The 20248-nt window shown below is 40.5% G+C and overlaps 3 protein-coding genes across 3 annotated transcripts; 1 reads left to right on the forward strand and 2 right to left on the reverse strand.

Moving 5' to 3' along the window:
• Positions 1–797: 797 nt before the first annotated feature.
• Positions 798–11214, reverse strand: ezra (ezrin a). Its single transcript, XM_020105650.2, has 13 exons — positions 10898–11214; positions 9234–9317; positions 8914–9009; positions 7983–8257; positions 7139–7222; positions 6698–6844; positions 6169–6265; positions 5620–5783; positions 5372–5502; positions 4191–4351; positions 3603–3695; positions 2646–2924; positions 798–2143 (listed from the first exon to the last, which is right to left on the reverse strand). The coding sequence occupies exons 1-13, from the start codon at positions 10907–10909 to the stop codon at positions 1979–1981; spliced, it is 1788 nt and encodes a 595-aa protein (XP_019961209.1). The 5' UTR covers positions 10910–11214; the 3' UTR covers positions 798–1978.
• Positions 11215–12229: 1015 nt separating this feature from the next.
• On the reverse strand, positions 12230–15637 carry nenf (neudesin neurotrophic factor). The gene is made up of 4 exons (XM_020105649.2): positions 15416–15637; positions 13743–13803; positions 13173–13276; positions 12230–12784 (listed from the first exon to the last, which is right to left on the reverse strand). The coding sequence occupies exons 1-4, from the start codon at positions 15566–15568 to the stop codon at positions 12608–12610; spliced, it is 495 nt and encodes a 164-aa protein (XP_019961208.2). The 5' UTR covers positions 15569–15637; the 3' UTR covers positions 12230–12607.
• A 548-nt stretch (positions 15638–16185) lies between these two features.
• Positions 16186–19962, forward strand: pacc1 (proton activated chloride channel 1). Its single transcript, XM_020105648.2, has 8 exons — positions 16186–16427; positions 17057–17171; positions 17419–17628; positions 17891–18045; positions 18296–18438; positions 18632–18773; positions 18867–18974; positions 19062–19962. The coding sequence occupies exons 1-8, from the start codon at positions 16389–16391 to the stop codon at positions 19221–19223; spliced, it is 1074 nt and encodes a 357-aa protein (XP_019961207.2). The 5' UTR covers positions 16186–16388; the 3' UTR covers positions 19224–19962.
• Positions 19963–20248: the final 286 nt, after the last annotated feature.

Below are 20248 nucleotides of genomic sequence, written 5' to 3' on the forward strand. Positions count from 1 at the left end.
GTTCAGTGAGTAAACATTTAAAAAGAGGACATCCTCTTGTGGTGAACAGGCCGCAGGATTCTTCAGCTCCAACAGCAACGACTCTCTCAAGGTCAAGTTATCAAAAAAATTTTAACATGAACATGATAAATATTCAGGTGAGTCCAGGCTGGAGTTTTCTCTGCTCAGTAAAATGAACCAAATATTCAGGAAACAGAGATAGAAGATGAATTTGTTTCCAAACAGTGTAGAGTGATGAACTGAATCCATATTATAATCATCTTAATCATGACTGCAGTAAAACAAGTGATGATGAAACACTTCCTGAGAAATTTACAAAGAAATTATAAAGAGACAGAAAAAGCACCTGCACCAACCTTGAACCAACCAACCAGTCAGTCAGTCAACCAACCAACCAGTCAGTCAGTCAGTCAGTGAGTCAGTCAACCAACAAGTCAGTCAGTTAACCAACCAACCAACCAACCAACCAACCAACCAACCAACCAGTCTGTCAGTTAACCAACCAACTGACCAGTCAGTCAGTCAGTCAAACCAACCAACCAACCAACCAACCAACCAACCAACCAACCAACCAACCAGTCTGTCAGTCAGTTAGTCCGTCATTTAACCAACCAACCAGTTAGTCAGTCAGTCTATCAACCAACCAACCGACCAGTCAGTCTGTCAGTCAGTTAGTCAGCAAACCAACCAGTCAGTCAGTTAACCAACCAACCGACCAGTCAGTTATACAAATGACAACATAAACTTCTTTGTTGAGGGGATAAATTAGTATCGTAATGACAATAAATGAGGACGCATATTTTGTAAATGTTTATTTTTTAAGATGGAAGAGGACGATACTTATCTCAGATGAGGTCTAATATGAGTGATCACTGAGTGAAGGTTCACACCGGTCTGTTTGAACAACACCATGTTGTTTTTACAGTACACTTGTAGGTGGAGGTGTCAGTAAACATTTCTAAACCTCTTAAGTCTGCGTGTAAATCACTTTTAAGAGACAGGAGCAGGAGGTCGAACTATTTTGGTCAACATGAACTTTACTCAAAGACTACAAATCAGGATCTGTCAGAGTACAGCTTCAGTTTGGGCTTTTCTTAGTTTTAAATACCAAAAGGCTTTTTAACAGTAACTGCTATGATCCTAATTTTCCCTGAAAATTATTTTAACAGGATGGAAACTTCAGATGACAACACTGAAAGAAGAAGGTGAATTAAATAAAACTGGTTTCCAAATCATATTAAATATTTAAATGGGGAAATTCAATCAGAAGCATCTTAAACTTAATAAATCACGAAGCCAATTAAATTCAGGATTCAGCATATTCACACTAGTTAAAAAATGTTTGGATAAATGTGAAAAAAGTTAGAGCTGAAACTGTTCGATTAACAGAAAAGGAATCATCAATGTTTTTGCTAATTGCTTAATAAGTAATTGATTAAAATGCTCAACTTTCTCTGTCAGCTCCTGAAATGTGATGGTTTGGTGTTTGTCTCTGTTTCATGATGTAAAAAAAAAAAAATTAAATTCAGTTTTGGAACATGACCCCGGAGTTTTCTGACGTTTTAAAGATGAAACAATTAACAAACAAAAAAAAAAACAGCATATCATTTAATAATGAATTGATCGTTAGCTTCACAACATTATTTAAAATTTAATTAATAACAAAACTGCAGAGCCAGATTCAATAAAGCTAGCTTTATGGTTTGTTTGTTTTAAAGGTGTACACACAGTCGTCAAAGCAACATGGACTAAAGTGCACACTGGAGATGTTTGAGGGCGACAAGGGAAAAAAAAGTTCTTCCCAGAAAAAGTTAAACTGATAAAGCTCATGAAGGTTTATCACGAATATCATCTTCATGCTTTCTCTGGGTGTTTAAGAGCAGATGTGTCTGGAATTACATCACACTTTAAATTAAAAGATGGTGGAATGGGAGGTGTTTGAGGTATTTGGGAGAGATCATCGGGTCTCTGAGGTTTTCTACAAGGCCTCGAACTCGTCAATCCTCTGCTTGGTGTTGCCCTGGCGGATCTGACGCAGGGTCTTGTACTTGTCCCGGCCGACTCGGACGTTCTCGGCGTGGAGCAGGTCGTTCTGGGTATCTTTGTTCTCATCCCGGGCTTTCTCCAGCTCGGAGCTCAGGGCCTGTGGAAGAAAGAGCAAATGAAGAGCGTTTCAGTCCACCTTAACTTACCGAGTGCTGTTATTCACTTTGAATACCCCCCCCCCGCCTTTACTCACACATTCTCAAGTTGAGAGTTGACCAGTAGAAACATTTCTGACAGTATCTGTGTTGTGTTTTTAATATATATGCTAAATTACTGTTATCTTATTAAGGGAGGTCATAGCTGTTGTGTCTATATGTCAAATCAAACGCTCTCATAACAAATTCAAATGAGTGCGTCATCTATAGCAAAACCTATCGACTGCATAGGTAACACCTTGTTGTGAAGGGAGGAGGGAGGCGTGGCCGGCGGAGCGTTCGTTTTGGTCTGAGGTGCTGGTGCAAGTGTGACATCTAGTGGCAGTGAATGTCGAATATGTAACCTTTAAACTTTTTAAGACCAGGTAAGTTTTAAAGTCACATTGACATCCACTGTCTGAATCTCTGGTGAAGTGTGTAAAGTAGCTCGGACCCTGGACTCACCGAGAGTTTTTTCCTCAGGCGTTCGTTCTTCTCGGCCTCCGTGAGCCTCTCCTCCTCCTCACGGTGGTCGTTCATGCACTGCGTCGGCAGCTCGGCGCTGTAGATGCTGTTGTCCTCGCTGTTTTCGTGGTCACTCTCGCTGTCCGAGGAGGAGGAGGAGGAGGAGGAGGAAGCAGGAGGAGTGGGTGCAGGAGCGGGTGCAGGAGCTGAGTTGGCGGTGGTCATCACCAGGGTCAGCTCTTCTCTCGTCTTCAGCAGATTCTCCTCCACTTCCATGACCTGACAGGAAGTTTGACAGGGACAGTGCTGATCGATCAACAGAATAAAAAACTGTCGATGAACCACAGTTAGCCGTGTCACTGTGTCGATGTTAGAAATGCATCCACAAATATTTAACGTATATTTTTGAAAGTATTTTCAATGACTGATATTTTTTCATGGTTTCAGTCTGTGAGGAGTTAAATGAAAAATGAAGCCATGTGAGATGATGTCATGTGTTTTGTAAGTGTGAAGAATTACAATGAAACATGATGATTAGAAGGTTTGTGCTAAAAGATAAATATGAAAAAGTCAAAAGATACAAACTCCAGATAAATATGTGGATGCCAGCTCAGGCTTTGAATCAAACTAAACACAGTATTACTACAACAACTTATAATAAAACAGATACTTAATGTGTGTTTTAAAGTATAATCGTATATTTATACAGCTTTCTCCTGAAAGTGACCATGGGAGGAATCAAAACTTCTGGTAACTTTTTACTTCACTACTTTTTCACTCCAGTAGAACTTCATCACATCATAGTGTATTTTAAACCATTTATTACCTCCGACAGAAGAGGTTATGTTTTTGTCTGAATGTGTTTATTTTTTGCAGGATCACACAAAAACCACTCGATCAGTTTTCATGAAACTCATGGGTCCTGATGAGAAAAAAAAAATCGTGTTGGCGGCTCACCTTGTTGTGCCATGAGTCCGCCTCTTCCTCCTTGACTCTCTTGGCCTCCTCCAGCAGAGAAATCTTGGCGCTGTACTCGGCCAGTTCTGCAGCCTGAGGGGGGGTGCACACACAAACTGAGTCAACAACAACAAAAAAACAACCCAAGAGAAGTTACCTGCTCACCTCGCTGACCTTAATTATCTTTATGAGCGAATGGTCAAAACACAGAGGAAGATCAAACAACTACGACTAATTTAAATGCTGAACTTTTAATTCTAGTACACTGGCCTAAAAGCTACTTCATTTACAAATCAAGAATTTCCCATAAAATATCAAAACGTTTTTTTTTGCTTAAACTCAGTGAAAGAATTCATTTTTGACATTTTGTGAAGAGTTTCAGTGTGAGAACGAGTTTTAGATCATTTTCTCATGACGACTTTAATCCCAGTGAAGCAGGAAAATCACCCAAACCGAAGGACGTATTAGTTCTAACTCTTAATCAGTGTTTATCCTGGATGTGGGGGCTTTTTGTTTGTGATGACTGTTTTTGTGCCGCTCGGTTTTCTCACGTGAAGGATTTGCGTGCTTTGTGCACGGTGCACTCACCAGCTGCTCCTGGCTCTTTATCTGGTCCTCGGCTTGCCTGGCCAGCTCCTCCTTGGCTATTATGGCCTCCATCCTCTCGGCCTCCAGCCGTGCCGCCTCCTGCTCCACCTTCCTCCTCTCCTCCTCCAGCCTCACGGCCCGGTCCAGCTGCTCCTGAAGCTCTGCGAAAAGTCAGCGAAACACAGGGAGGTTTTTGTCAAGTACTGAGTGGTGTTAAAATTCAGGGCGATAAATGACTGATGATTACACGCCTGTGAAATAACACATTTGCTTAACTTAAGGCAGAGTTTCCTGTTTCTTCTGCCTTGTGGGCCCATAAAATAAACTTGTGACCCCCTCATGTTAATAGTTCTCAGTTTGTTTCATTCGAATTATCTTTAAAGAAATCAAGAGGAATAAATATTTTCACTCTTTCTGAGGTGTCTGTGTTTTTTCACTCTAGTCGAGGGTTAAGCTCCGAGGATGTCGCACCTTGTGCAGATGTTAAATCCTATGAGGCAAATGTGATTTGTGAAAACTGGTTATACGAATAAAATCTGATTGATTGATGAAAGAAGTCAAAAGAAAAGAAACCGTTTCGAGATGAGAGATATTTCTCGGCTAAGAAAGTTATTTCATCACCAGCGTCCACTTGTTTTTCATTTTCTCTGGAATTAAGGTCTGGATCTTAAGGCTGAAATTCAAACATAGTGATTGTGTTTAGGTGGATTTCTTTGCCAGTTCAGGTCGATGAGGTGCAAACGTGGCTCGCTTCGGCAAAAGCCTTGTACCTGCAGCAACTTAATGAGAAATCCTGTTGCTTACGTAAATAGGCCTCTTTACCGTCCGTCAATGTTCAAGGTTTATGGAACGTCTTTGTCTGTTATGTTGTTTGGATCATGGGACTTGGTTTGTGGGGGGGAATGTGAACGTGCAGTGATGTGAAACTGAATTTCCAAGACAAATATCTAACTAATGGTCGTATATATATATATATATATATATATATCGTGGCACAAGTATTGTGGTCATCAGGTCATAAAACAAAGAAAATAGCATCCACTCAATTCATTCAACTTATATCTAGAAAATAAACAGCAGAGGGCAATAAAACCATGTAACTCTGACTTTAACATCTCCGATCTAACACAGAAAGTGGAGCTCAGTTACAGTTTGTTGCGTAAAGTGCTTGTAAGTCTCACCTCTCTCTGCTCTCTTGGTCGTCTCCTCAAACTCGTAGAGCTTCCTCATCAGATCCCGCTTCTCTTTCTCCATCAGCTCCTTCTCTCTCTCGATGGCCTCCCTCCTTCTCTTCTCACTCTCCAGCTGATCCCTGAAAAAAACACCCACAAAAAGACAGAGTGTTTATCTCCGTCATGTCTCCAGTTCAGATCCTAACGTCACGTGTCTGTGTTGTTTCCCCCATTTAACTTAATGACCCTTCACCCACTTCTCTATCTTCTTCTGCAGCCTCTCCTCTTTGGCCTGAGCCTTCATCTGCTGCACCTCGATGCTGTCAGGCTTGCGGCGGCGCATGTACAGCTCGTGGTTGCCCATGCACAGCTGAAGGATGCGTTTGTTGACTTGCAGCCGTGGAGCGTAGAATATAAAATCCTGTCATGGAAAAAATAAAGAAAACAACATTTCAGTGACAGTTTGGTTTGGTATCTGATAAAAATCCACAGGATGCTGAGGCTATAATTTAAGTTTGCGTAGTCGTGGTTTTATTTTTTCAACGATTGCAGTGTTTGATGTTTAATATTTACGCTCAGCATTGAGAAAAATGTTGGAAAATGATTGGAAACAATATTTGCTTCAACAACACAGAGATTTTAAGTGTTTGACTCAGGACATGAAACACATTTAAGCAAAATATAGAAAAAAGACAATATAAAAAGCACCCTGAGGTACGTGAGTAAGCTTATGTAATAAGACATATACACTCTCATGCTGTCATTACTGAGGATATATATATACTTATATATGTATAAATACTTACGGGGGCTTTCTTGTCTATGGGCTTGATGACAAATTTCTTATCATTGAAAGAAATGTTTCGAATTTCACTCCAGGGGAATCCGATCTTTGGAGTCAGCCTGGAGGATGGAGAACAGAGGTGATCAGACACAAGCAGCCTCTATGAAAGGTCTAAAGTTAGTTTTTTTATTCTTTGTCGAGCAGTGTGAATGAGTTTGTGCGGTAGAATTACTGGAGGTCGATGGCCTCTTAACAACAACAGCCCTGTGGTCAGATGTTCCATTTAAAACCCGAGCGACTGAGAAGGTAGTGGAGGTCAGTGACTGCTCGAGTGTTGCCCTCGTGTCTAGGGTTAGGGTTAGTGTGTCATCGAGGCAGTGAACGCTACACATGCCGTGTCAGCAGGGGCGTGGCAAGAGGGTAGTCAAAGCAAGCAATCTCCTGGGGCCCCGAGCTGAGAGGGGGCCCCTGAGAACGACTGATCCAGAGCAACCGGCTTCAATACTAAGGATCCGGTACGTCCACGGTTGGAAACCTTTTTTTTGACCAACCTGTCATCCTTCTCGTAGATGTTGAGTCCCAGAGCGTCGACTCCCAACCACAGCTCAGTGTTTTTCTTGTTCTTGATGTCAAAGTAGTTGACGCCGTACATCTCCAGGTCCTGAGTGATCTTCAGGTACTCCAGCATGGCCTCTTCCCTGCTCACGTGAGACGAACACGTGGAAAAAATGTAATATCACACGCAGATATACAAACTTCTACACCAAGTCTGTCATATCTATTATCAGTATGTGCCATTTAATCGAATATGTGCAATACTACTACTACTACTACTAATAATAATAATTATAATGTCTGTTTGCATCTTGTTTATCTATATATTACTTGCAACGTCATTTCGTTCCACCGTGCACTTGTTTTGTGTGACAATAGAGTGAATCTCACTGAGATTACTTATTATTTTTTACTTATGATTACTTATTGTCACTTACTTCAGCATTGAGCCGTGCTCCTCGTGCCAGTTCTGGATCCTCCTCTCCCACTGCTCCTTGGACAGCTTGTGTTGCTTCAGCACTCTGAGGGGAGAGACGAGCTATCAGCGAGCCGCGCTGCTGAGAATGTAAACAGTCTGTGTATACGTGCAGAGCTAAATCAAACACATGCTGCATTGTCCCATACTCGTACATCTATTGTTGGCTTTTGTGAGTCTAGTAACAAAACATGTGTTAAAAACAGAGTCATTCAGGGACTTGTATTAAACTGGACGATCTCCTGAAGAGAAGGATTCAGAGAAATAACTATTTTAGACATTTTCACAGATTTCTTAGGAAATGATTCCAGGAATATAATGAAAGATCTGTTGATTTTGGGGACTGATATTTATGAGTGTGTAACATTTGGTGCAGATCCAAATAAAAATCTGCTTCTAGAGGATTTCGCTTCTGTAGCTGAGATAATTTGAATTCAGTAAAATATCAATGATTTATATGAATCTTCATCCAGAAGTGTGGGGTGAATAAAGTCTATCTTATCTTATCTTAATAGCTTTAGAATTAACATGGTGGATTCTGTGCAGGATTTATGGTCCTTCATGGAGTTATGTGTCATTCTAGTTCTTTTGTTCTCTTGTTCTTCGTGCATGTGTTTCATTTAATATATTATTTCCATATGTTGCGCCTTGTTAAACCCTATGAGAACAATTAATTGATTGATTGATTGATTGACCTGGATGTCAAGCTGCTGCACATACAGTCGACCTTGTGGAAACTCATCACGGCAGCGGTGACCACCGTGCTACAACTGAAGTTTTGCCTCCTCCCACCAAGTCCCACTCACTTCTTGGACAGCAGGTGCTCTCCGGACAGGTAATCCTGTTGGTGCCCCGCCTTGTTGTACTCTCCAAACTTGGCCTGGACGGCGTAGGAGGCGAGCAGCACGGCGGACTCCGGGGGGCAGTAGATGGCCTCTGACAGAATGTCCTCCTTCACCTGCAGGAAGAAGAGCCTCCTGGTGACGTCCTGGATCAGCTCCTCAGTCACGTCCTCTGGGTAGAACTTGGCCTTCAGTTTGAACTGCAGGGGCGTCTCCTTCTTCACTTCCTGGGCCATCACCTGAGCACAGCATGGAGAGATATGGAGATTAAACAAAAGAGCAGAGTAAACTAATGTGAGGAGAGGAGAGCAAAGTGGAGCACTGCTTTTTCATTTCAGTACAGTACGAGACAGGTTGCACTGTGTGAACACAACTCTAATTAACAATCGAGATGATTGATGTCGTTTGCTGGGTTGTAGTCATCTGAGGGTGATTTGTGGCTTTCATTTATTAAAATGTGCTTCTTCAAAGTGGAAGGTGAAGCGATATGTTTTATAATCTAAGCACTTTGAACTGGTTACATGTTTTTATGCATCAATCCCTTTATCACAAGCCAAATCTTTCATTCGAAAGAGTAAAAGATGACCTCGAACAAACTGTATCTAAGAATTTATCATAAAGAAATAACTGTTCATAAATCAAACAGAGAAAAAGGAATAAAGAGTAAAATTTCAGAGATATTAACAATCCTGAAGATAATTTATTGAATGTCAGTTGTTGGAGAAAATTTCTGCCTTTTGAATCCAGGGAGAGCTAATTGGCCAACTCCTCTCAGCTGTGCCACTCAGCTCTCCCTGGTTCACCTGGTTCTCTCTGAGGAGAGGAAGAACTCAGCAGGTTCACGGCACAGGGACCGAACTATACGTCCTCTACTCTCAGACCATCACATGCTCACCTTCTTCTCAAAGTTCAGCCATGCGGTGAGTCCTCTGATGTCGGTGAACTGCAGCCCAAAGTACCAAATCTCACGTAGACCGATGGTTCTGGAAACCTTCCACAAACACACACAGAATATAATAGAATAATATATTAAAACATGATCTTACAGAGAAGCTCACTTGGTTGAGCGGACGCCTCATACATATATAGATATATATGTATTTTTTTGCTCTATTAAGGTTTTTTGATGGACATGATTTCTTTCACACAGTGTTTTACTCGAGTAATGAATGATCAAGTAAACCTGTGTGTTGTGCTTTACTGTGACATGCAGACCTGGTCAAAGAGCTGCTTCCCTGTGGTGTTGCGGTGGAAGGAGAACTCCAGCTCTGCGTCCATCGTGGTGACGCGAACATTGACCTGCAACGATAAATCACTTTTAGTCACATGACAACTGAGGTTTTCTGTTTCCCTTTAGTCAAAGCATTCAACTGTCAACTAGATCTGAATCCACCGATCTTACATTTCTCTGAGTTGTGTTGTGAGTGAACCTTCAGCAGGACGGTGAAGGAATATCACACTTTTTGGTGATTACATCATAAAAAACAACTTATTTGATGGTAAAAAACCCACAAATGATACATTCAGTCATTGGTGTGAACAATGCCTTTAAAGTGGAGCTGTGAAGTGGATTGTTCATAAACCATAATTGCTCACTATCTCATTAGACTTTGGACTGCCCTTGTGAGGTGCAACAAGGTTGCACAAAGGCAGTTTAAAAAAAAAAAAAATCAAAATACTTGCTGCTTGCCAAGTTGCCTTTAGACTTCTCATCTCACTGAGATCGACCACTTATCACAAGAGCAATTAAACCCTCTGCACATAAATCTGACTTTCGAGAGTCTCCAGGAATAAATGCCCGGTCGATGAAAAAGGAATTGATCTCAGTATTTTCCAAAAAATAAATGACCAACACAAGACAACAGGATGACCCTGGCTCTGCAGGCCAGACCGGACACGTAGCAGTTACACAATGATTTTATGAAATTACATTTGAGCACGCCCCGGGTGTCATAAAGATAAAGTCGCTGAAAATTGGGCAACAAAAATTGGAACATAACATTTATGAAACCTCAGCTGAAAGCAAATAATATTACAATTATTAAGTGTGCTGCATTTAATCCTGAGGTTTTTTTTAAATTTTGATTGTATTTTTTGGGTTCCTACAAATGTGTGACTTCACTTTATTTATGCCAAAATTCAACTCTTCAATCCTGTGGCAGCATTCTCAGAAAAAAACGATAGCAGACATGATTCATAAATTAGTTTGAGTTCAGGTTGGTTTAACGTCCGACGTCAGCATGACCTCCCCACGGAGTCTTTCTCCTTGGAGTGTCAATATAAGCGCTGAGTTGCAGTCGTAACGCACAGTGCGGCCTTTCTTATCAGTTTATCAGTAGTTTGATGCTGTCATCTACTTCAGTTATTCTCACTGAGGGCGTTTAGGACTCACAAGCACAAGCCTCTCTTTTAGTTTTTGGATGGAAAATTGATTAACGCTGCCGGACGTAGAAGAATCAAGGGGCAGAATGAAGCAGTTAAACCATACAGTCATGAGATGTTGAGGAGACGTCAGTGTCACCAAAGTTAATGATCATGATTATTTTCAGGCCAGTTTCAGCAGAGAAAAAGCATTTTCTTCTCCCAGGAATGTGAGCAGCATGGGTCAAACTCTACCTTTGGTTAATGAGTAAATGCCAAGAAAGATTAGTGTCACTTGGAAACTCAGAGGTAAAACAAAAAGATGTTTAACAAGAGACTAAAACTATAAAAATACACTTGTTTTTATGCTTAGTGATTTCTTATGTATTACAGCATTAACCCATACATTTAAAAAGCTTTACTCCATAAACCCACCGGCTCCTTTTCAAACTTGGGCCTGACAGACGTCTCAGTGACATGTGATCAATAAGAATCGGTGAAAGGGAAGAAGTTCTTACTGTTTTCGGCATCTTGTCTGTGGTGGGTGGAAGAGCTCCAGCAGAAGAAAGTGTTTCCCAGGTGGACGGAGGCTGCAGTGGCCAACTCCCAGCAGAACCCTCACCTGATAAAGAACGGCGCTGCGCTCTCACAGGCAGACTCAAGGGCAGGGCTTGTGTCCTTTGAACTCGTGCGTGCGTAGATCTCTGTGCGTGCTAACGTGGGAGGTTTCCACTTGGTTACTGTGACAGAAAAACTGAGAGCTTTACCTCCGGCGTGATCAACCCAGCAGAGCAAGACAATTCACCCAGGGACGATCGCCTATCTTAGCACCTGCACCGCTGTGACCTTTGATCGGAGCACGCAAAGCTATACGGGCCCGGACGCACTATTTATGTTGCCTGTTTGGAGATGACAGGTGTGAGTCATAAAGAGATCACATCATCAGGCAGCGTGTTTCTGCGGAAAATCCAACTGAGACAAATTCTAGGGAGGTTTGAACTTTATAGTCTTTAATGATTAATGAAGAAATATTTAAAACAAATGGAGCAATTGTGATCAACATTCACGGACATTCACATCATTATTCTTTTGGAGTAAGTGAAAACATCTCGTTTTAAATCGTAGAGCAGAAAAAAAAATCTACAAAATAATCAGAAACAATTCTGAGTGACACTTATGTCAATTCAACAAGTCGTCTAGATATTATTTTTTGACATTTTACAGACTAAACACCTGAGTGATTAATCTCCATTGATAATAAAAATGGGTTTGTGGTAGCTCTGCTGCTAAGTAGTGTCGTGGCAATTCCGCAATCCCACTCTGACGACGAGGACCGAGACAAAAACCTCTCACGATATTGTCACACTCTAATGCTCAGAGCATGATACACAAGACAAAGGCTAGTTTGTAATACGCACCCCGATGGGAAGCTGTTCTTTATACATTTGGCTCGTTCCTCGTCCTCTGGTTGAGGTTGTTCCTGAGCCAAAGGTCAGGATCTTCTGATGACATCAGGGCAACGATGCCTTTGTTTAAACAATCAGGTCAAGATTCAATCAGTTGCACAGGATTCAGCCTGATCGAGGTCACATTGTAAAGATTCACTCATGATCAATCAGAGGGGAAATGAACATGAGTACATTCTACACAGCCCACAAAAGAGCTGGTCTTCATGGGCCGCATCCTCTGAAGTATTCATTTCGTCACGTCTTTAAAATAAATAGATTAAATACTATATGTGTATATGTTAAATGTATTTGCTCTTATTACTGTGACAGACGACCGTATACAAAGATGGACGACATGACAATCAAACAATAGAAAAAAAAAAAGTCAAACATTTTCCCAAAGATGTTTTATGTCCTTTTATTTAGTTTTCATTTGTTCAAGTGTTCATGTTTCTGATAAGTCTGATTTTAATGAGTTATTTCATGATTGACAGCTGAGACTTATATCAAAAAACTTTTTAAAAAAGGTGTCTTGAAATGGTTTCTTGAGTACATTATAATATTTTTACAATAAAGCTCTTACAGCTGATAAAGAACCATGTCAACCCCGAGTTCAAGTAAATATGAATACAATCTCTCTATCACACGTATTTTGTTCGTCTCTACATGTATTGCACTTGGTATATTTGATTCTGATTCAGCTCGAGTAAACAGAAATGAGTAAAAAAAGACAATAGAAACGCCTTCAAAATAAGACGATATTAACTCCAGGAAATGAGATTAAAACTCATCTTTGATTTTAAAATGAGGCTGGTCCTCTGGTTTGAAGTCTTCGTCGGGACTCCCGTCGTCCTTGAGGATGCGTGACGCTGTGTAACCCACGATGGGATACTTTGTCTTGTACGTGCCTTCAAATATACTGTCCAGAGACTGGAGCTGCTCCTCACTGAGGCCGGTCTGTGGATGGAAAGGTGGAAAAATGTGACCTTTTGACTTTTAGTTTTCTTCCTGTGTTTCATTGCTGAAGAGGTTTTAGGGGCAGTTTCTCTCTGATTCAAATCAAAGACGTAAGAGTAGAGGGTGTCATGTGATCTACAGGTTATAAAGTCATTTCAGGAAAATATGGCTGCATCCGAAATATCTCGACGACCCTTGTGGCGTCCTCATGTTTAGTCAGAATCTTTCTACCCTACACAGTGGACTCATTGTATCCCACGATTCATCATAGAAGGTGTCAGATGTCACCTGTCTCCTGTGCGTCCCACCCACAGGAGACAGAGGAAACCCTGTAATCCAGACAGGTGTGGCGGGGGAGGGGGTTTCTGGATGTTCAGGCGACACTCACAGTATCTGATGTCAGGTCTGCCGGGTCCAGGGACATCTTAGCCACAGCCCGAGTGGAGTCCTTTCCCACCAGGGCGTTGTACGGAGCATCTTTACCATAAAACTCTGCAGCGGGGGAGAGAAAACTGGGCTGTGAAACTCATCTGGGCAGAGATTCATTTCCAGTTACGTCTCGGACTCTTGGGGGGAGCTACATCACAATACACGACATTATCAGATGTTTAATGAAGATGCATTAATACAAACATTTCACTGTTGTGGCTTTTTGAGGAGAAGCTGCTTCTCACAGGAAGTGGAGTCACATGAAACTGATTATTGATGCATGAAACAAATAACAACACAAAGCTGACTCACGAGTTTGTGTCTTCAGTTTTTACAGGAGATATTTGATGCTTTATCATTCATTGAAGAATACTGGTTTGTAGTAGCCTGTTTTATCATGTTAAATACATTTGATCTTTACGTATATAAAAGTACTCACTGTGCAGGATATCACACTTAAGATCAATGTTTCATAAAAAAGAAACTTTTCAGAATCTGGTTTAAAAAGAGACGAGAAGTTTTTATTCACCTTTTCCTGTGGTGACATCAAACACGACTCCTTTCACTGCCATGTACACCGGCTCAGAGTCCTGCACCAGAGAAGGAACTGACATCATGGTTCAGCCATATAGAACTGTCTATAACCACAGACTATAACCACAGACTGTATATAACCATAGACTGTATATTACCATAGACTGTATATAACCACAGACAGTATATATAACCACAGACTGTATTTAACCATAGACTGTATATTACCACAGACTGTATATATAACAACAGACAGTATATAACCACAGACTGTATATATAACAACAGACTCTATTTCACCATAGACTGTATATTACCACAGACTGTATATATAACAACAGACTGTATATATAACAACAGACAGTATATAACCTCAGACAGTGTATAGCCACAGACAGTATAACCACAGACAGTATATAACCACAGACTGTATATATAACAACAGACTCTATTTCACCATAGACTGTATATAACCAAAGACAGTATATATAACCACAGACAGTATATAACCATAGACTGTATATATAACCACAGACAGTATATAACCAAAGACAGTATATATAACCACAGACAGTATATAACCATAGACTGTATATATAACCACAGACAGTATATAACCACAGACAGTGTATATAACCACAGACAGTATATATAACCACAGTATATATAACCACAGACAGTGTATATAACCACAGACAGTATATAACCACAGACAGTATATATAACCACAGACAGTATATATAACCACAGCCAGTATATATAACCACAGACAGTATATAACCAGACTGTATATATAACCACAGACTATAACCACAGACAGTGTATATAACCACAGACAGTATATATAAGCACAGACAGTATATATAACCACAGACAGTATATATAACCACAGACAGTATATATAACCACAGACAGTATATAACCACAGACAGTATATATAACCACAGACAGTGTATATAACCACAGACAGTGTATATAACCACAGTATATATAACCACAGACTGTATATAACCACAGACAGTGTATATAACCACAGACTGTATATAACCACAGACAGTATATATAACCACAGTATATATAACCACAGACAGTGTATATAACCACAGACAGTATATAACCACAGACAGTATATATAACCACAGACAGTATATATAACCACAGACAGTATATATAACCACAGACAGTATATAACCAGACTGTATATATAACCACAGACTATAACCACAGACAGTGTATATAACCACAGACAGTGTATATAACCACAGACAGTATATATAACCACAGACAGTATATATAACCACAGACAGTGTATATAACCACAGACAGTATATATAACCACAGACAGTATATATAACCACAGACAGTGTATATATAACCACAGACAGTATATATAACCACAGACAGTATATATAACCACAGACAGTATATATAACCACAGACTGTATATAACCACAGACAGTGTATATAACCACAGACAGTATATATAACCACAGACAGTGTATATAAGCACAGACAGTATATATAACCACAGACTGTATATAACCACAGACAGTATATATAACCACAGACAGTGTATATAACCACAGACAGTGTATATAAGCACAGACAGTATATATAACCACAGACTGTATATAACCACAGACAGTATATAAGCACAGACTGAATCACCTGGCTGCCGTCGTATCTCCTCAGCTCCTCCTCGGTGAATAACCGCACAGGTTCGGTCGCAGCTTTAAACTTTAACTTGAAGTCTCGCGCTGAAGTCGCGCAGAGGAAGACGCAGAGGAAGACGCAGAGGAAGCTCAGCTGCGCTGTTGCCATGGTGCGACTGTCGTTTCTATGCGGAAACTCTTTGATCTTATTCACTTCCTGTCTGCGACAACCCCCTGGCGATGCCTTCAAACACCATCGGAAATTAGAGAGGCGACAGAAAACAGAGGGCTGCATACCATTTCTCTCACATTACTGCGGTCACATGCACGGTGTGCAATAACTAGAAACAGACTGTGGCTATTACCACAGGATATAAAGACTGTATAGGTCTTGCTAAGAAAAACCCTCGTTTTCCACTGTAACGTGTGAAATATCCTCAAAGTTTAAGTGAAAAAAACAGTTAAAAGTTGACTTTGAGTTGCAGTTGAGTCAAACTCCTTTCTTTCATTGTTTTTCTCATTCAGGTTTTTACTGGTGTGTCTTTTCAGTAAAGCTCACTGGTCCATAATGGACTGACTCTAAAATCAACATTCAATCGGGTCACTTGAAACTAGAGACTCACTTCTCACAATTCCCAGAAACTTCCTATGAGCACGTGAAGGCAGCATTAGGTCACAATAGGTAAGGTAAGGGTGCAGGAAACGAGGAAACCAGGACATGTGGTGTTTTTCCTGTTGTATCGCGGCCTGGGGGGGGGGGGGGGGGGGGGGGGGGGGGTTCTCATTATCATGGGATGGGCTCTGACTTTATCGCCGTCACCAGAATCCACACAGGCTGTTTGCGTAGTGTGTTCAGAAAGAGAAGCTGCAACCTGAGCTGAACCCTGGGACACGAGAACTTTATTAAAATGCATCGGGTCGTTATGAAAAGTACTTTTCAAACTTCTTCTTCTTCCTGTTGTTGTTGTTGAGGAGCTCAGTGCAGAGGAATGCTGAGGAAAGAAAACTCCCGGTCAACATACCAAGAGGTGAGCAGGAGAAGTTTATCCTCCTTTCACCACACACACTGTTTCCTAATGCATTTGGTGCAGAATGATAATTATCGTTGTAATAAGTGGTGTGGTTTGAGTGGGGGTCAGTGGACATCATGTGACTGGACAGCAGCAGGAAAAAGCTGCTTCCTGTGCAATGAAATGAGCTGACCACAGGTTTTCTCTCAGGTCTGATTCAAACCTGCTGTTCTCCTCTCTGCTCCCTCATAAACGAGTTATATGCATTTTAAAGTCACTGCAGGAGTCTTGTTATTCTGCTGCACTTTGCCATAACACGTGTGTAAGTGCTCAGGTCCATTATTTCCTAACTTGCTGTTTATTTATCTGGTTGGATGAAAAGATATAATCCTGATTATTTTTGTTCTCTTCCTATCTTTCTTCTCTGCGAAGCGTTTTGTGACATTGTTTAAAAAAGTGACGATAACAATGAATACATTCATCCATCACACACTCATCTATATAGGTACAATTCACATTTTCATTCGTTTAGTACAATATAAAGTCAATACTCGTGCCAGCTCACCCTTGGAAAAGAAATCATAATCTCAATGGAACGTTCCTTGTTAAATAATGAAAAATGAAATGTCATTTTCTCAACCTCACAGTTCAGTGATGACGACGGTGAAGGCCACTCACAGTCTCCGGACCTTTCTGACGATTCACCAGAAGACCTGGAGGAGCATGAGGAGCGCGAGGAGCCGAACGGCAGAATCTCACCAGGTGAGAGCAGAGCTGCGGTCAGAGAGGCCTCGTCTCTGGTGGGTTGATGATTTTACCTGGAACATGTCACGGGATCCGGAGTTCATACATTTCTAAGCAGACGTGGTTTAAAGCTGCTTAACTTGTTTGTTTTTAATGAATTCTTGTTTATCTTGAATTTTAACATTCCCTGTAGTATAGATTTTCCATTTTTCTTAGCGTTGTCTGAATTTGTCAGTTGTATGACTGATATTTTCTTCCGCTGCAGAGGACGACATCAGGGAGAGCAGCCCGTCGAGGAGATTTAGTAAAACCTGCCTGAAGAATGTCTTCACGGTGGTCCTCATCTTCATCTACCTGCTGCTGACGGCGGTGGCGGCGTTCCTGGTGTACCAGACCATCTCTGACTTTCTGGACAAACTCAACCACCCAGTCATGTCTGTCACCTACAAAGAGGTGGACTCCTTTTCCCCCCCTGGTTTGTATGAATAATAATCTTCATGGGTTCATATAGGAAACAAAATACTTTACATGTGGTCAAAATATCAGACAACTGAGTGACTTCAATGTAGTTAATATTTAGGTTGTGTAAACCTTGGAGGATATTTGATATTAATAATAAATAATGATAATAATGATTTTGTTATATTGTCTGTAACTGTTTATTGTTAAACCAACAACAAAATATCTTGGTCTGGGATGATTTATGATTCATTGTTGTGTTTCTTTTTTTGGAGCAGGTATCGCTCTCTATCCCGGCCGAGCTGAGCTGCTGAGCTGCAGACATCACTACCACGACTACATCCCTCCGTTAGTGAACCCGGGCGAACCTCAAGAGGGAGACTGTGAGATTAAAAACGTGACTTACTTCGGACCATTTACAAATCAAACAGAGGTCAGCCATAAATACCTTCAACTGGTGGTTTCACATGTGTCAACAATACAAACAGTTATATTTCAATACAACTACAGTTTGCATATTGACGTATTCTGCTCAAATACAGAATTGTGATGTCATGTGATGCAGACTTTGGATTTTTAACTTTGCAGAACTTTTATGTTCCCAAAAAAACATCACTACACAACACTCGAGAGTTTGTCTTTTCTGATAGATTATAAAAAACGTCTCTACTCGTGTCTCACAGAAACGAGCTCTGGTGGTCCGCGGCCCCTCTGATGTCAGAAACAAAGAGTTGATCTTCATGCAGTTCAGTCAAAATGAAACAGAAGAGGACTTCAGTGCCATCACCTACATGCTTTTCTCCAAGTTTAGTGACTTCACTGACAGGTAACTGCAAATACCGTGTATTGATCCTGTTTACTGATATTTCCTGGTGTCTCACAACACAGGTAAAGCGCCAACTGATGACAGTTTACTATTTAAAAGTAATTAATGACTTTTGGGTCATGCAATATGAAATTTGACCCAGTGTGATCGTAGTTAATATTTCACATAATGTGTTACCTGTGTTTTCTGACAGCGTGAATCAGTCAGAGTTCATGAGGGACTGTGAGAAGAATTACTCCATATGGACCTTCTCTGGAGGATTCAGGACCTGGGTCAAGATGTCTTTAGTGAGGACGTCTGGGAAAAGCAATGAAGCTGTCGAGTTTCGTCAAGAGGTATTTGTGTCAGACTAACCTACACACGTGTGCATATGGGATGAAAATATATTTTAAAAGCATTAATCTCAGCATTTGTTTGGGGTCTTCTAGTCCACTGTGGTGAAATTCAATGATAAAAGACCTGAGTCGGAGCAAAGCAACCAGCTTTTCTTTGCTGTTTTTGAGTGGCGGGATCCGTTTATGCAAGAAATCAGACTGGTAAGTTCTCCCTGACTGTTTTTTAATCCTCGTAAGGATTCATCCAATGCGTCGGTCTGTAACACAACTCTGTTCATTTACAAACAGATAGTGACCGCAAATCCCTGGAACTCCATCGCCATCCTGTGTGGAGTCTTCATGGCTTTCTTCAAGGCAGCTAACTTTGCCAAGCTTACTATTCAGTGGATTAACAAGATGCGTAAGAGGCACCTGAGGAATAAAGCTCGGGAACTGAACCAAATCGGCTGATGACACAGTCTGGTCTGGTTCAGATCTGGTTTATTCACATCTGTCCCGAGGGATTTGAGGTCAGTACCTACACTGTTTTGCATTATTGTTAAGGATAATTCACACTAATGATGTTTGCTCACAAGATTTGTTGTATAGATAATATGACTTGTTACTGCTCCATCAATAATTTCCTACCATTTCCCTACGAATGGACATTTCTGTGTTTATAACACATTTAAAATATATGGAAATGTAGTTTTATCACGCACATAAAAGAATGATTCAGTTTGTGAGTCTTGGGTTTTCAGATCTACAACTGAAAAAATGTGAACTTTGGTCAAAGTGTTGCTGGATTTTATTTTGGTCTTTGTGTCTATAATATCATTTTAAAGGGAATATTGTCCCTTTCAAAACAATGCTGAATCATATGCTGTTAATGTCACTAAGCAAAAATGGGAATGTGTCCAAACTGGATTTTTGACCACTTGATGTATTTTAACTCTAAAGGGATCAGAAAACTATTTTTCACGTGTCAAAGCGATCTGATGTTTATTTTCGTTGAGCTGGAACCAAATGTGTGTTTAATTACTGTTGTTTTTACATTTGATTTGAACACATGTATTGTAAAGATGTATCAGTGCGTCACTGTGTTTAAATTTTACTTGAATTATCACCTATGCTGTCGTTGTTCAAGATTGTATCTCACACTTTTGTTGTTAGAGAATTTGGAAAATAAAAATATATATTTCTGCCTGGATTGTCACATTGTTTTTGGAGAAGAATGACTCAAAACTCCTGAACGTGTGAATTACTCATATTCTCCCTGCAGCTGTTGGAAACGTCTCAATGGATGAATAATGCTGGGAGCTCAACTTTATTTACTATAGAAATTACTTATAACAAAATGTAATTTTGTTTTCTAGAACCGAAGAGTAATAATGCAGAATATGATTTATAATATCTGGCCTTCAACAAACAGGGGGCATTTAAATGCATAAACACTTTCAGTAAATTGTCTTTGACTCAAAATAATATTTCAGTGC

This window comes from Paralichthys olivaceus, chromosome 12 (genome assembly GCF_024713975.1).
Source record: "Paralichthys olivaceus isolate ysfri-2021 chromosome 12, ASM2471397v2, whole genome shotgun sequence".
Classification (NCBI taxonomy): Eukaryota; Metazoa; Chordata; class Actinopteri; order Pleuronectiformes; family Paralichthyidae; genus Paralichthys; species Paralichthys olivaceus.